This window comes from Lactuca virosa, chromosome 8 (assembly GCF_052849685.1).
Source record: "Lactuca virosa cultivar CGN04683 chromosome 8, Lactuca_virosa_CGN04683_v6, whole genome shotgun sequence".
Classification (NCBI taxonomy): domain Eukaryota; kingdom Viridiplantae; phylum Streptophyta; class Magnoliopsida; order Asterales; family Asteraceae; genus Lactuca; species Lactuca virosa.
The window spans coordinates 290,274,720-290,293,277 of NC_136433.1; the positions used below are offsets into that span (position 1 = coordinate 290,274,720).

General features: G+C 37.0%; 1 protein-coding gene across 1 annotated transcript; it reads right to left on the bottom strand.

Moving 5' to 3' along the window:
• Positions 1-2,536: 2,536 nt before the first annotated feature.
• On the bottom strand, positions 2,537-6,328 carry LOC145129943 (inactive TPR repeat-containing thioredoxin TTL3-like). The gene is made up of 6 exons (XM_079064787.1): positions 5,157-6,328; positions 4,542-4,734; positions 4,281-4,465; positions 3,860-4,193; positions 3,591-3,756; positions 2,537-3,008 (listed from the first exon to the last, which is right to left on the bottom strand). The coding sequence occupies exons 1-6, from the start codon at positions 6,071-6,073 to the stop codon at positions 2,971-2,973; spliced, it is 1,833 nt and encodes a 610-aa protein (XP_078920913.1). The 5' UTR covers positions 6,074-6,328; the 3' UTR covers positions 2,537-2,970.
• Between the last annotated feature and the right edge of the window lie 12,230 nt (positions 6,329-18,558).

Genomic DNA, 18,558 nt, shown 5'->3' on the forward strand with positions numbered 1-18,558 from the left:
CTATCTTATGGTTTATTTAAATAAAGCATATGTTTATCGAATCGAATTTGTCTATTGTGTTCACAAAGTCAACAATGTCATGTTTTGCAAATACAAAAATTTCAATCCTAACTCAATCAAATTAGTTAATCATATTACTCTACATATTGATTCTGAGTTGGATTCATATTTGTTTGACAGGTTGAATTTATTTTTACCGCTTTAAAAGCATTCACAATAAAAACATTTTAGAAAAGTTTTTTTCCATTAATAAGCTTTTAAAAAAGATTACACTTACTATGTGAGTTTTTGAACATTTGATTGTACATATCTAGACTATGTTTGACTCACCACAGCTAGCCTATAAATTAACTTATTTTCGAGTTTTTTTTTTTTTTTTTTTTTTGAATTGCCATGTTTGGCAAGGTAAAAAATAGATGATAAGTTAGTTTTTTAGAAGGTTACTTTGAGTAGCTCTTCATAAGCTTTATAAAATTTTTCCAAATATACCTTTAACCAATTATAAAAAACATGTTCTTCTAAATGTCTTTTTATGTCATTTTATATTTTTCAGTTTTTTTAATAGTTAGTCTGTCAAGCATAGGCCAGAATATCAATGAGAGTTTTTTTATTTAAAAAAAATTAATGAGTGATTGCCATAAAACAAATTCAATAATTGTCATAAAAAGTAAATTTATTAAAAATCAAGACTTTGAGTCTTACAAATAAACCAATAAAAAACTCAATCGTTGAAGATATGTTAAACTTTTTGGGATTTAGAAATGTGGTAAGATCTCATTAATAACCTCACCAAAAAGCCAGTCTATTTTGAAAAGTAGAGTTCAAAGGTTTCACAATAGTTAGAGCTATTTTTTCTTGAACTAATGAATGCCATATATAAAAATTAAAAAGAATTGAAAAAAAAAATTGGTTTTTTTTTTTTTTTTTTTTTTTTGTGTGTTAAGTTTTTTCATTAACTTATAATAATAATAGAACCTATTTTTTAAGTGTTTTTTTTCTCGTAACAACTAATCATCAAGTCATCGATCCAAAAAAAACTCAAAAAATCTCCAACATGAGAGTTCTTTCATTAGTTTATTTATGGAACCCATTAATTTTATTTATATTTCTTTATTGTTTTTTTAACTTTAATATTTATAAATGCTTGAAAATCTATGAATATAATATAACTATTAAAAAATTAATGCAAAAAACTTGTAAAATTCCAAGATATGTTAAAAAAGGCTTTATGTGAAAAAGCTTATAAATGCTTTAATCCAATTTTTTTGTGCTGTCTTTTTGCAAAAAAGCTAGAACCTTAGCCTAAAATTCTATAGAACGTTAGCAATTCTATAGAACCTTCGGCTAAAATGTATATAATACTTGTATTTTCCTTCCGAAAAACATGTAAATTATTGTATTAATTTAATGGCAAATAAATAAGAGGTTAATAATTAGTGTGGGGCACGTTCCAAAATTATGCCACAGCTGAGGTTGGTTGGAAGCATGTTCTCATAGCATGCTTTGCCCATAACAGTCGTCTACGTCACCCATGCTCTGCCTTCTCTTATTATTGTCTCCTCCTCTACTATTATTGTCCTTTTCTTTTTAATTTTATTTAAAGTTAATGATATTTAATCACAATTCAATTTTTTAATTTATATTTAAGAATTAAATTTAAGGGATTAGTATATCAATTCAAATACCCAGTTTACTAAATAAACGATATTCAAAGGGCTTATAGCCCTACGATATCAATAGTTTACCGAAAAATGATTTATAAATAAAGTAATGAGTGTGTGTTAACTGTTTAACAGTCACACTCAAATCAATTTGCATATTTATACATTTAGTATATAGGTTATATATTTAAATTTTATTTTTTGAGAATATATTTTTTATCATACTTAGGATTCTAAATCAGAATAGGTATATATATATATATATATATATATATATATATATATATATATATATATATATATATATATATATATATATATATATATAATCTTGAGACAATATATAAACACTTTTTTTATAGTAAACAAGCTTCTTTTAATTAATTACAATTAGGGTATGTGCACATGACATTAAGAGATTTGTATCATGTGCATACATATGGATATTTTAGGATTAACTTTATAGGAGTTTTATATTTCTAATAACGTTTTGTTACCAATTTAAACTTATGTCAATAATTTGTCACTTTATTATCATTTGATCAGCAAATATAATACTTAGTTTGTGATTTTAAAGGCCAATTGATTATACACTCCATCTCTAATAAAGTTAAAACAAACATTTTGTAATCTCGACTATTAATAATTTTGATTGAAGGATCGTGATGTACATATATTACTTACTTTGTGATTCTCATATATTTTTGTTATCTTTTTAACATAGTCGTAGTTATTACGATAAATTTCAAGACCCTTTTTTATGAGAATCAACAACACATGAAAAGTAACAAATCTCGCATTCAGTATTATTAGTTGCTATGAACTCCGGTTGTAGACCAAAACACCACGATACCATAATACCATATAAAGGGGTATAATATAATGTGGAAGTAAAATAAAAAAAGAAAGTTTCGGATCTTACAAGGGTATTACAGAATTTAAATTTTCCCCATAAAAGGGGAAAACCAAAATAAATATTAAAAAATAAAATGAAATGGAATGGAATCAACAATATTCAATGTTCCCACAATAATTTGTACGAAAATAAATAAAATCTTATTATATATGAATTTATCTCAAGTAAACTCTCCTCTTTTCTCCCTTGGTGAAATGAAGGGAAGGTACTTGAAACTTTGAAAGAAGTACACGTGGCACATGTTCATCAAACTGTACTGCTGCACTTGTGCTTGAGAACATTGGTAGTCAAGAATCGAATATTGCCATGCGGGCGTAAACTTAGCTCGATTTCACAAGAATCACCAAATCGGCATATGACGTGTCACAAGATTTGCCATGTGTGTCAAAATGCTTAATGGTTGCGACTCTTGATATTGCTAGTTTGAGGCTCTGTTTCATGCGGAAAAAAATAAAAAATGTAACTACAGATAGATATACAAAAAGAAAAATTCATTTTCAGGTTCATAAGTATAGGCATAACCGCATAAACAGAACTGATGTCATTCAATATACATTTAGTACAAAATTAGCAAGTGTTTCCCATTGACATTAATTATATTTAGTTTAATGCAATAACAATTATCCTAAAAAAGTCTACAAAATTGATGACAACTTTCAAGCTGAAAATTAATCTATATGACCTTATAAGGTAAAAGGGTACAACAGTTGGGATGAGATCTGGTGCATTAATGTTGGTATGATCACACGCTGCTTAAACATCTATCGTCACAATCTAAACGAAATATTATAATGTCAAGTTCATAAAACATACTTTTTTCTCTCGTAAATTCTTCCAATGTTTTGACGTGGCACGTAGTTCTAGAAAAATTTCAATTATTCTCAAAAAACCTCAAATCCCCTAAGTTGATGGTAATAATTGACAATGGGCGAATAGGTAGTTATCAACAAAATGATAAATTTGCGAAAACAAATAACATATTGATCAATTGAGGAAAAAGTTGTGAAAATTACCACATGAATGTGTTGAAGCTCTAATGCGATCGATACCCGAAGGTTCCCCTCGGGTCAATCTTAATGCCTCTTGAGCTCGTGATAGTGATTCCGCAACCTCATTATCTCCCGGAAGTTCTTTCGTCAAAATTTCATAGTCTCTCACTGCTTCACCCCAACGCTCAAGCTACAAATCCAATAACATTTTTAAAGAATTAGATCAAGAAAAATAGATACAATTATATAAAAGTATGATGGGTATAAACGAATAAATCAAAGTATCTAATCACCTTTGCATATGAGGCGGCTCTCCTCAAAAGGGCTTTTGTGTAATTTGGCTGGAAGTTAAGGGCAAGATTACAATCCTCTATAGACTTCTCCCACAACCCAAGCTTCGACCAACAAACCGCCCTATTACAATAAAGAACCGAGTTTGACAAGTTGTATTTGAGCCCTTCACCATATGCAACACATGCCTCGGTGAATCTCCCCGAGTTGAAAAGATCTTTGCCACGTGTACGAGCTCGGTTTACTAATTTCACATTTTTTATTAACATCGAAACTTCCGTGTTTCCAAAATCAATCAAACCAGCCTTATCCACAAATGCAACTGCAGTTTCAAACCTGCCATTACCATAATGTTAAAAAAAATGACACATGTTGTGCGGATAAAAGATGTTTAAAAGGAAAAGATTAAACTAGAAAGCTAACCTTCCAAATGCCATGTCAACATGAGCTCGGATGTAAAGCACATATGCTTCCGAGAACATTCCGGAAAACTTGACTTTAGCACATGAAGAGGGGAAAGGGTCTAATTTTGGTAACTCAGAAAGGGTAGAATCGGCATCCTCAAGTTGATGGAGTTTCAAAAACGCCTCCGCCTTGCACGCGATTATCTATAAATTTACACCGTTAAAACACAAGGTCAAATCGTAAAAATGAAAATAAAAAGAAAAGGATTCGTATGAGTACGTGTGGAGACGACACTGCTCCGGTTAACATGGCGGCTTCACATTCCCGAAGTGCTCCTTTCCAATCACCAATCTTTCGGGCATCCGCGCATCTATTAATATGTTTTTCCAAAGTTTGTAATTTTTGTAACTCGGTTATGTCGTTTTGTTGACTATGAGAAAGGTGGTGATAGGCGCGTTCGATGTAGCCTAGCCTGTAAATTATTTAGGGTTAAAATAATCAGACTACTGCAAAAGGGTTATTCTTCCGGCAACAGCTAAGTTGACCCGCACTGTTCTGTCATGAGTGCCAAGAACATCATGACATGATGTAAGTCAGGTACATTAGTTATCTAGGTGGCTATGATGGCTATGACATGATGTGAATCAAGTACAATGTAACATGGTGGCTGACATAAGAGCCCAATGCCAACAAGGAGTAATCAGATTTGGATGATTATGTAAGAAGTAATTTTAGAAAAATGATTATCGAAATAAATGTAACCTAGTTCTATACAAATAATCATTAGATTCTAATTGTCTCGATTATGTGCATAAAATCTAACTAATATTATGTGGAAATTAAGATCTATTGGAAATTAAAAAGATTGACTGGATCATGGTTTAATGAAGTTACCGGAGATAAAGAGAAGCTAATCTTTGATGAGCTCTTTGATAACCAGGGTTCAACCGCACAGCCTCCTCACATTCTCTAACCGCCTCCCCAAACCTCCCCAACATAGTCAATGCTGCCGCCCTATTGCTCCGGCAAGCTGCATTTTCCGGCGAGATGGTAATGGCACGATCGTATAAAGATAAAGCGTCTGTGAAATTGCCTCTTTTGTACAACTCATTTCCAGCGTTTTTCACTTCTTCAACATCATGACTAATCATTGCCTTCTTTAAAATTATCCCGATTTCTCCATTTGATTCAACCGATCTTCCCCCACCTTTGATTATACTTCCATGGCCGTAATTGCCAGTACCCATACCCAACCCCAATTTCTCGGGTCGGGTTGTCGGTGTACGAGAATTCATATTAGATTTAAGGATTTTACCTGATGGGCAGATGTTGCCAGTTGGGTATAAGTTTGTATTGGGAGAATTTACTGAACTTACATTGCCACCACCGCCGCTGCCACCACTGTTGGTGGTAGTGGTGGTGCTGCTAGTGCTAGTAGTGGTGGCAGGACTTCCAGTAAAGTGGATGGTTCCACTACCCGAATATATCAACGGAGCTCCAGTGGAATACGCTCTCCGATGACCACCCCTCCGATTCAACTCACCAGAGCCAGATCGAAGCTTTTCCGGGGTAGTATTGGCGGGGATACTACTCGCATTTAGCTCACCGGAATGAGATCTATTAGATCTTCTACGTAATGGGTCTTTCTCAGCTCCACGCACACCACCACCGCTTCCGGAGATTGAAGTCGCAGAACCCAGATCGAGTTCTTTGAAATCAGGCTTGTTCTGCTCAAGAGAACATGAGTTTTCAAGTACATTGGGAAGTGACTGAAGACCCATTTCATCAAACGGCTTCCCAACATGCTCCATTGCTAAAAATGAAGAAATTCGTTGGAGCAAAAGCTGGGTGGTTGTGGGGATAGCAAGTAGGATGTCTGAAAAAGCTATAAAAATGGAAACTTTAACGGAAGGACATAGAAGGAGAAAAGTCGGTAACAGTACATGAATTAATAGAGAGAGAAAGAGAAAGAGAAAGAGAAAAGAAGAAGAAGATGGGGATCTCGTGATATATAAAAGGAAGAAGCAAAGAATGAATATGATGAGCTGGTGGAGAGCGAGAGGAAGAGATGGGTTGTATCTATTAATTGTTTTTGTGAAATTATGATCCACTCCACCACTGGAATCAGCTGGACTACTACACCACACCTCATCACAGCCGTCCAAAATCAACATAGGGTTCATGTCATGCCATAGAAATTTGTTATTTTATCAATTTAATATATAATTAAATAACATTATTATTAGGGATTTATGATTCCTTATTCCTTTTGATTTTTTTTAAGGGATAATGACCTGATAGTCATGTACATAATTAGTCACTATAGTTTTTTTGTTAAAAAATGACAATTTAACTTGTTTTAACTGTCAACAAAAGGTCCTTATGACCGATTTTAATGGGTTTCGTTAACTTGGAATCAAACGTGGCATACTCACTAACCATTTGGCATCATACATGGAATATTGAATATATAATACCTTAAACAACAGTGGAGGCAGTCGAATTTTCCCTAGATTGCATTGAAGCTACTCCATCTCCAAGATCAAAATGTCAAGTTCTTCTTGCATGTCCAGGTCTTCTCCATCTCTAAAATCAAACGAGATTATTTGTGGTTGTGAACTCCCAACTCGGATTCGAGCCTCCAGGACACGACAGTTAGGGTGTGCCCTAATTCATTGGTGATTTCTGATTTTGACTCTACCAGAAAGTTTAGGGTGTGCCATTCAATGGCGATTTCTGATTTTGACTTTTTCTATGGTTTTGACTATTATCGATTGTGAGTGTAAGATTCTATAAGCTTTATGGCGTTTCTAACTCGTTCTTTTTTTGTGTGTGAAGAATTTGAAAAACTGCAAATATTGGGAATGGATAGATGATGAAGATCCTGTCAATTAGATTGAAGCAATTAAGAAAGAGTTGTTGGGACTTAAACAAGAGTTTGATCAAATGAAGAAGAAGCTAGAGCAAATGAAAAAAAAAACTAAAGAGTCATAAAGTTATGTTGATTGTCTTGTTTGTGTTGTACGTTGTTAATATTGTATTTTAAAGATGTTGAAGTTGGATGTAACTTTCTTATGTTTGATAGCAACTAGTACCACAACTATTGGCAATGTACTTTGAAATGAAGATATTGAACTTTGATGTCATTTTGTTTAGCAATAAATGGAAATTAAGATATACTTATGTTAGAAATTAGTATTATTACACTTAATAACAAGGTACGTATGTTTGATATAAGTGGATTGCTATTAAAGATATTGTTGTTATTCTAGCATTAAAACTACAACTATTACCCTTAATGACAATGTAATAAACCAACCATTAAATAAATACAATAAACAAATAACTATTAAACTAACATTAACATCACAAGGATATTACATAAAAGGTTGATCTTATCATAGTATAACATCGTAAGATCCTACAAAAAACAGGTTCCACTGACATAGTCTATCCAACCATAGTTAAACATCAAAAGATGAGCCAACTAACAAAAGATGTTCCCACAGTTGTAACATCAAAAGATGAGCCCAAGTAACAAAAGATGCTCCCACTGTTAAACATAACAACACATACCCTAACATATCATTCTAAAACAACAAGTTTCCCTTGAATGCTTCCACTACCATCTTTTGCAACTACTTTCCTCTTAAGACCAACCTTGGTGATACGCTCATGACCCTTCCTCCTTGGGCCAACTGTCACTAGAATTGTATTCACTGGACTTGCCAATGGTGTTTTGTTACGTACATTCAGTGCTTGCTTAGGTACATTTGGTGCTTGATTAGTCATTAGAGATTTAGTTTTGTTGCGCCTAGATTCATTACAAGCGGTACACTTTTTCAACACCCCTTTCCTTGAAGTTGTATGCATTCTTGATCCAGTTGCTTCTCTTTCTGACTCACAGAAAAAGATGCAACATAATCTTTTGCATTATGGTTCATGGATGAAATAGCAACTACCCCATGCAAACATGGAATACCTGTTAACTGCCTCCCTCTACATGCACACACCCTATTGTTCAAGTCAACAGTATACCTTTCAGCCCCCAAGGTAACCTTAAACTGTTGATATCCACTTGTATAAACAGTCCAAAACCTGTCCATGTTTTCATTTAAAACATAATCAAATTTAAGGAAATGAAATTTAAAATAAAACTACCTGTGTGCTCCCTTTAGTTTTTTTTCCTCCAAATTACAGGGCAAATTCTCAAATACCAACTCATTCCCTTCATCCTTAGCTGGTATAACCTATTCATCACTAAAACTCTGATGTCCTCTAACATTGTGATGATAGGCCTTCTTCTAGCATTCTTCACAGCAGAATTAAAACTTTCTGACACCCCATTTTCCATAGGATCACAATTTCTACCCACGTCAAAAAAGGCTCTTGACCAATGTTTTGGTTCCTTCTCCATTAGATACTCATATGCACTTATGTCCATATTCTTGATTACCTCCACATAAAGTTGAAAGTTTTATGGAGTTGTAGACCTCACAACCCTCCAAAAAGGTTTCTTAGAATTGTTACCTATGTATTTTTTCTTCAGGTTAGCGTAGATGTGCCTAGCACATAGTCTACGCTCAGCTGCATGTATCTTGTCCTTGACAGCTTCCAGCAAACCCTAATCACAACTAAGTAATTTAATGAATGTAGGAATAAAACATAATAAAACAAAGACAATATATGTAAAAGAAGAGACACCTTGTGTTCATTTGAAATGCGAGTAAGCCTACTGTTATTTCCCCCCTCCAATATCTTCCATGAGTAGGTCTAGAAACCATGTCCATGTCTCTTTATTCTCAACATTGACTACAACCAAAGCTAAATCATAAATATGGTTATTTGTATCCCTACCCACTACTACAAGTAATTCACCTATACAAATTCCTTTTAGAAAATTGACATCAACACATAGTACTCTTCTACAACCTTCTATCAAACCATCCTTAACACCTTTTAAAGCAAACATAATACTTTGAAAAAGCTATGCTTGAATCAGGCATGATGTCCACACTCAGTTTAACAGTAGACCCTGGATTAGTCCTCATATTTTCCTTAACATAATCCCATAATTTTGTTGGATTAGGTGTCTAAGCCAATAAATAAATTAGTATAATCTTGAATTATTAACAAAGTCCTTTTGGGTTGCCCTCAAACTTGGTAATTGACCGGAATGCTTTTTGGAAAGAGAGAGCGACTGATTTATTAATTTATTATATGATTAATAAATTAATTATAAATCAAAATAAATAATTTATTAATGTATTATGAGAATAATATATTAACTAGATATAGTATTGTTTAATTAAAAATTAATCAGAAATTATTTTGAATTAATTTTGGGATTAATCAGATTAATTAAAAGTAGAAGGACTAAAGGTGACAATGTTTAAAAGTTGAACATTGACCAATTCTAGAACCTCCCATATAGGGGACGGTTTCTAGAGTAGTTCTAGTGGGTTTCTAGAGCTTTTCTTGGGCACTAAGGTAACTTGGATGCCTTAGGGGGAAAGCAAAAGGATTAGGGTTATCTAAAAGGAACTTGTCTTATCCTTAGCCTCCCTATCACCTATATAAATCCCATTGAGTTATGATTTTCAGAATTCACTTCATTCAAAAGAGAAAATCCAAAAATTCCCTTCCTCCTCCTCCCTTTCCTCTTAAGCCTCCAATTTGCTAGGTGTAACGTCCCAAAATTTATGAGGTGAAAATTTCATTTTTAATTCAACCAGAAACACCATTTAATCATTTCAATCATTCAAAAGTATATTAGAGTAAAATAGTTATCAGATTACAATTCCCAAAATCATAAAGTGCGGAAACATGGGTGGATGTGTTGCGATCAAATCGGACCCTTCCCTCGTAAACCGGGACTGCCTGAAAAACATGTTAAACATAAACCGTAAGCATGAAGCTTAGTGAGTTCCCCAAAATACCGCATACCATACATATCTGCCAGCTCAAGGTTGTATCGGGTCTATTTCACCCCCGAGTTTATTTCACCCCTGAGTCTATTTCAACTCATGCGTCGGCCCAAACTGTATCGTGTCTATTTCACCCTCGGGTCTATTTTTTTGGATTAGGTGTCTAAGCCCATAACTATAATTGGTATAAACTTGAATTGATAGTAGCATAGTCCTTTTGGGTTGCCCTCAAACCTAGTAATTGAACATGATGATTTTTGGAGAGAGGTTAATTTATTATTTGATTAATAAATTGAAATAAATAATTTATTAATATATTATGAGAATAATATATTAATTAGAAATAGTAATATTAATTAATATTTAATCAGAAATTAATTTGAATTAATTTTGTGAAGGGTCCAGTTAATGGTTTGGTCTAGGCTTTCATTGTAATAGTCCAGTATGAGTCTTTAATGCGTTTTTTGAGGGTTGTTTAGTGTTTACGGTCAGGAAGTGAGTTTACGGCCGTAAACCCAGTTTGCGGCCCAGACGGTATATATAGTGGAGGTGTAGGTCTTTGTCTAGTTGTTGATGCCATAGTGTTTACAGTTTATTCCATCGAGTTGTACCTGACGTTTTTATGATATAAACGTGTGCAAGCTTGATTTCTTTTCTTCTTCTACTTCTATTGTGATTGTTTATTGCTTGATCATTGGTAAAGATCCTTTTCAGGACCTTACAATTGGTATCAGAGCAAAAAACGGTGTCAAAACTTCATTCAATCGAGTTTTCGACTGTTTAGACTGACATTCTTCATTGTTCGAGTTTGGTTTTAGTATTTTCGTGGTTAAAGGGACTGAATCTACTGCAAAAACACGTTTTTGAAGAACTTATGGGAGCTTACTGTTGACCGTAAACCCTGTTTACGGTTGTAAACTCAAGAACTTGAACAACCGTAAACTGTGAATCTTCATTAACCGTAATCTAAGCTTCAATAACCGTAAATGCTTAAACCGTAAACGTACAAACCGTAATCATCCAAACCGTAAACATAGTTTACGGTCGTAAACACCTCAACCGTAAACCCAGTTTACGGTCGTGAACACTTCAACCTGTCACACCCCGAAACCGATGGCGGAAACGTTCCGGGGTGTGACAGATTGGTATCAGAGCCCTTGTTTATAGTGAACTAAGTATACTGAACCTTACATGGTATACAACTATAAATATTAAGGGGCCTAAGTTCTCTAAACTAAAAGTATACTTTCAAAAATACAAGTATTTTTATAAAAGTATATAAGCATACCCGAGTATCAGAATCCGTGTCGTAAGTAGAAAAAAACAAAAGTATTTGGATGTTGGACACTGAGGTTAAACCTGAGCAGTTATGTAATCATGTCTAGGGTGAATATAGCCTTATCAACTATATTCAGTCGAGACATGACCAACATGTGCTTGGGAGTGACTGTGGTGTTACAGCAGGCCTAAAACTTACCAAAATCATCTCACATAAAATACTATAGGAGTATTTTAGCTAGAGCCAAACTCAGTATACAGATTCACTCTAAGTGTTGCTACCTCTTCTTCCTTAAGCAATAACTTACTTGCATTAGTAAACTTTCTGTGCTTATAGCTAGGTAGAACACTATTATTATCAGGATGAGATATATATTATTTTTATATATCTCGAGGACTTACCATCCTCTTCTTCCTGATTGTTTCTAGAACAAGATGCCTCCCCGACCAAGACCCATCAGAAGGAACGACGACACTCCGCCACCACCACCACCTCCTCAGTTCGACCCTGTCATGTTTCAGGCAGCAGTTATAGCCGCCGTGACTGCAGCAATGGCACAAGTGAATGCTGGTGGGGCTGGGGGTGGAACCGACCCTCAGAGACAAAACGGAAGTCATGGACAAAAAAAGGAGTGTTCCTACAAGGACTTCATGACTGCAAAACCCAAGTCCTTCGATGGAAATGGAGGTGTCATCGCTTTGACTCGATGGTTCGAGAAGATCGAATCCATCTTCGAAATTTGCGCATGTTCCGAAACAAACAAGGTGAAGTTCGCCGCCTGCACCTTCACCGACAGAGCTTTGACCTGGTGAAATGGTCGAGTCAAAACCCTAACCCTGCCGGTGGCTAATGTCATGGGTTGGGAAAGACTGGAGGAACTCATGCTTGCGGAATACTGCCCGAGGGGCGAAGTGCAAAAGTTGGAGCACGAACTCTGGAACTTGAAGATGAAGGGTTCCGACATCGCTGCCTACACCGCTAGATTTTGTGATCTGGCTCTCCTCTGTCCGGGAATGGTCACCCCGGAAAGCAATAAAATCGAGAGGTACATCTGGGGACTGACACAGCCAACTAAGGGAAATGTCTTGGCTGCTAGACCGGCCACATTTGAGAGCGCCAAGGATCTGGCACAGACTTTGATCGATCATGGAATCGATCTGGATGAGGCATCAGTGGTCGCTGAGTCACAAAAGGAGAGTGATGAGAAGAAGAAGAAATTTTGGAACAAACGCAAGGGCCAGTCTCCTCAGGAGCCCTCCAAGAAGCAACAAACAGTGGCAGTCCACGCTACTACTACTCCTACTGCTACTCCTACTGCTGTTCCAACCACCCAAGCTTCTACCGGTGATTATTCAGGGAAATTAACTATGTGCAACAAGTGTACCTTTCATCATCACGGACCCTGCCGTGATTTAAATTGCAACAACTATGGAAGAAAGGGACACACGACCCGATACTGTAGAGCACCAGCTCAACCAACCAATCCGACTCCTGGAGCGGGTGCCAGCCAAGCCTGCTATGGATGTGGAGAAGTTGGGTATTTCAAAAGAAACTGCCCCAAGGCGACAACAGGTGGCAATGCAGGAAGGGTGCTGGCAATGGGCCAGGAGGAAGCGGTCGCTGATCCTACCGTTGTTACGGGTACGTTCCTCCTTGACAACTCTCATGCATGCATTCTTTTCGATTCCGGTACGGAGAGGAGTTTTGTTAGTCATGCATTCAAACATCTAATCACACGTAAATCCCAACCTTTAACCGAAATGTTCACCGTCGAGATGGCTAACGGAGAGAAAGAAAGCACGAACGACATATTCATAGGCTGTACTCTTACCTTAGACAATCATTCCTTTCCTATCGATCTTATGCCTGTATCTATCAAGAGTTTCGATGTCATTATCGGTATGGATTGGTTGAGCCCCAATCGTGCTGATATCCTTTGCTTCGAAAAAGCCATTCGCCTCAACCTTCCCTCCGGCAAAACCCTCATGATTTATGGTGATAAACTCAGTTCGAACCTTCGTATCATCTCGTGCATCAAAGCTCAGAAGTACATGCAGAAGGAATGCCATGCATTTCTAGCTCATGTCGTCGAGGAGACACAAAAGGGTAAGGACCTCGAGAGCATCCCCGAAGTCTGCAACTTTCCTGATGTCTTCCCTGAAGATCTCCCAGGAATTCCTCCCGAGCGTCAAGTCGAGTTTCGTATCGACTTAATCCCCGGATGTGACATCCCCAATTTCACGGCCAAAAAAGACCGATTTGTTTATGCTTTGTTTTTAAACTCAGAGTAATCTTTTAAAGAAAACAGTTGCGGAATTTGTTCCCAAAACAAAATATGATAAGAGTTTATCAAAGCATTTCTTTAAAGAAATGTATTTTCATTATATAACAAAATCTCGGGATGTCATGTTCAATACAGACCAAAAGCATAAACAGAACAAAATAGACCTTACAACAGTTATTCATAACTACTGGCCTATAATCCAAAATCTCTCGTTATGTCAGCCAACTTATGCTCTCGTGCCATAACCTATAATATAAAGAAAACTGAGAGGGCCAGGCTTGGGAGCCTGGTGAGCATATAGGGTTTTCAACCCACAATAATATAATTATTATATTTAATTATCAAACAATCAATCCAATTACCCACCCCTATTATCTTCCTTTATTTCATAAAGATTTACCCTAAGAACCGATTACCCTTCTCCCATTAATTCCTAAGGATTGCCCTAAGGAATTGGCACAAAGTCTAGTGCTGCCATGGTTCTTAGATCACCTCTGGTGAACACGCAGTTCAAAATAATTAATGAACACCTAGTTCAAGAACACCCATTGAACACACTCCGTTCAATAATACCTAACGAACACCTAGTTCAAAAACACCTAATGAACACTTAGTTCAAAAACACCTAATGAACACTTAGTTCAAAAACACCTAATGAACACTTAGTTCAAAAACACCTAATGAACACTTAGTTCAATTATCCCTGACGAACACATAGTTCAAAACATCTAGTGAACACTTAGTTCAAATATCCCTGGTGAACTCAATCACCTAAGGAACACAGAGTACGAAAGCTCTTAGTTCAAACCACGTGATAATAATGTATATCTCGATCCTGCAAAACCTCTAATATTATTAACACATATAAATCATATTTCTAAAACAATCTATCCCATCCCGTCGATTCCCGCATACTGACCCTATACAATGATCTTACGAGATCTAGCCTATAGAATCGATATGAACAACAACTGACGAAGCTGCTTCGGAAATTCCCTGGCAGCAAACGAGGATCAATAAAGACATCAAATGAGGAGAATGGAATAAGTTTCACCATGAACCTTCGTTCGTAAAAGAAAGAACCACAAGACAGTTAAGTCAGGGGTAGTTATCTAGATAACAATGCCTAGGCGTGGTCTGACTATCATGAGGTATTATACCCCCAGACTCTATCTATCCCAACATCGAACTTTGCCTAGCAGTGGCCTGAATACATGAGGTATTTCACCCCCAGACGCACCCTATCCAGCAATATAACACCAGACATACCTAGCTGTGGTCTATTACCGACACACTTTATTAGGCAGTCTACGAAGTTCCCTTAATTACTTCGTGAAAGAAAACGCTGACATATGAAGCTCGGTCGATCACTTTATAAAAGAAACGCTGACTCCAAAGCTCTCTCAACATAAAAGTATGGGGAAATACTAATAGAGTACTCCCGTACGCTCCCGTAACCGACACACAAAATTGTCAAAAAGACTTTGTACATGATAGTACTTCTGGCACATTATAGTACTCTGGTATGCGAAAGACTCGTACCCGAGAACATAATAGTACCCTGTCACAAGCAGCACCCAAGACACAGAGCTTTGAAAAGGACTTCGTACATAAAATGTACTTCTGTACGTAGGACGTACTCCACCGATCATCAATCTCACCCCACACGTACTCTTAATAAGACACTACCCAAAGTCCAATCTTAATTGAACTAAACATCCCTATTTAAGTCTTAACCCATCACTAGGCAAACCTACAATGCTTATAATCAATTTTTTTGATACTATCTCCGTTTAGGCAACGCCAACTAGTGTATACTTAACACAAGGTTTTAAGTAATAATATCGTATATACACATCTTAACACATATTGAACCATATCTGATTCGCACGTTGTATATCATCAAATATATCTAACACGTATTTCGGACAATAACAAATACTTCACATACATATGTATATTTCGTACTTTAATCAATACTCTTATTAAAATCACGTTCCTAAAAGGGGCTATACACATGATACCTTGTCGAATGAACACGTAGTTCAAAAATACATAATCCGTACTCCCGGATCTTAAATTTGCCTCATTACCTAATCCATATTCCCGGATCTAAAACTAACCTCTTGATCTGATCCATACTCTCAGATCTAAAACTAACCTCTTGATCTGATCCATACTCTCGGATCTAAAACTAACCTCTTGATCTGACCCATACACCTAGATCTAAAACAAGTTTATCTCTTTATCCTTTTATCTCATGGTCCAACCCATATTTTATCACCTACCAACAACCTCATCTACCTATGTTCTACCTAACATATTTGTAGATATGAAATACATATACAGTTTAACTCATTAAAACTTATATAATTCATCCATTCCACAATCATCTCAAATAAACAACAATATATTATACACATAGCACGTATTTCATAGCAAATACTTAATATTTATGTGTTAGAAGAAAGTGACTACACACTAACTTGATCAGAAGATGATCGGGCAGCACTACGGCTTGTAGAAGTAGTATCCTTCGGTGAAACTGTGATCTCTTCACACACCGGACTTCTCGCGGGCAGAGCTTCGGCTCGGAAACTCTTTTCTTCTCAGGATCTTCGGGCTTCGGGACTTGCTTCGGGTCTCGGGGTTGATACCGGGGCTTCGGGGGTTAAAATTGCACGTAAAACGATGTAATATGGGCGAGAGAAGAGAGATTTGGCAACCACAAACAGCTGCCCCTTCAAATCTATTTATAGGGCTGTTTTCTCATTTTCCACGTCGTGGGCACTTCTCCCACGTCGTGGGCTTGAACGTCATTGCATGCGTCATCGTCCACTTGATCTGTCAGGCTCTAGAAGGCGTCAGAAGCCCTGCCACGTCGTGGCCACTGTTGCCACGTCGTGGTCTCTGACAGTTTTGGGGTTTCGCGTCCCGAACTTCAAAAATTCATAACTTTCGCATACGAACTCCGTTTTCGACGTTCTTTATATCGACGCGTAGGTGAGATTATGCTCTACAACTCTCCTTTAGACTCCGTTGGCTAATTGTGAATTTAATTTTAATATATTATTAATATATTATTTTTAGTAGGCCGGGACAGGAAAACTCCGTTCGAATTTCATAACTCCTTCATCTGAACTCCGTTTTCGTCTGTCTTTTTATCGCTGGAGTACTATCGATGAGATCTTCAATTCTCATTTAGAAAGTTTTGGATAAATATCACTCGATCTCTATTTCGAGTATTCGGGCTGCATACCGCTAAGTCGAAACTTCGAAAAATCATAACTTCCTCATACGAAGTCAGATTTAGACGTTCTTTTTATGCACGCTCTCGGTTTAACGTATTCTACGACTTTCGTTTAGATCGCTAAATCCAAATATCACTCTATCGTAAATTCACTATTTACGTCGCGCTGTGTCGTGCCAGTTCTGTCGCGAAACTTCGACATGTCATAACTTCTTCGTTATAACTCGGATTTCGGCGTTCTTTATATTTTCGGAAACCTTGAGACATATACTACAACTTGGTTAAGATTAATCCTTCTAAATAATCTTCCATCAAAAAGTCATTTTTGATGCTTATCGTCTCTAAATTGACTAGCCCGGATCTACGGGCGTTACACCGGAGCTACTCCTGTAGCTAAGTCTCCTTACCGTTTAGCACTAGCAGAAATGCAAGAATTATCCAGCCAGCTCAATGAGCTGATCAACAAAGGGTTCATAAGGCCGAGTTCCTCACCCTGGGGAGCTCCGATCTTATTTGTGAAAAAGAAGGATGGATCCTTTCGGATGTGCATTGACTACCAAGAACTGAATAAGCTGACCATCAAGAACCGATATCCCTTACCCAGAATCGATGATCTCTTTGACCAACTTCAGGGAGCCAATTATTTCTCAAAGATAGATCTAAGATCAGGGTACCATCAGTTGCGAGTTCACGAGAATGATGTGCCCAAGACAGCATTCCGAACTCGCTATGGACACTACGAATTTGTAGTAATGCCCTTTGGCCTGACCAACGCACCGACAGTATTCATGGACCTGATGAATCGGGTGTGCCGCCCTTTCCTGGACAAGTTCGTGATCTTGTTCATCGATGATATACTTGTCTATTCACGGAGTGAGAACGATCATAAACAGCATTTGAGGCAGGTGCTGGAAACCTTAAGGGCAGAGAAGCTATATGCAAAATTTTCAAAGTGTGAGTTCTGGATCAGGAAGGTGAATTTCCTTGGACACGTGGTTAGCAAAGAAGGCATACACGTGGACCCTTCCAAGATCAAAGCGATAGAGAATTGGTCTGCACCAAAGACACCCACAGAAATCCGGCAATTCTTGGGTCTCGCAGGCTATTATCGCAGGTTTATCCAGAATTTCTCCAGAATTGCTAAGCCTTTAACTACCCTGACACAAAAGGTGTAACCTTTAGTTGGGGAGTCAAGCACGACACTGCGTTTCAAACATTGAAGCAGGCCCTATGCAGCGCACCTATCTTGTCCCTGCCCGAAGGGACGGAAGACTTCGTGGTCTATTGTGATGCATCCAATCAGGGCCTAGGCTGTGTGCTCATGCAACGAGGAAAGGTCATCGCCTATGCCTCGAGGCATTTAAAAACACACGAAGTCAATTATACAACTCACGATTTAGAGTTGGGAGCAGTGGTCTTTGCGTTAAAGATCTGGAGACATTATCTCTACGGAACCAAGTGCACTATTTTCACCGACCACAAGAGCTTACAGCATATCTTTGATCAGAAGGAGTTAAACACGAGGCAACGACGATGGGTAGAGCTGCTCAGTGACT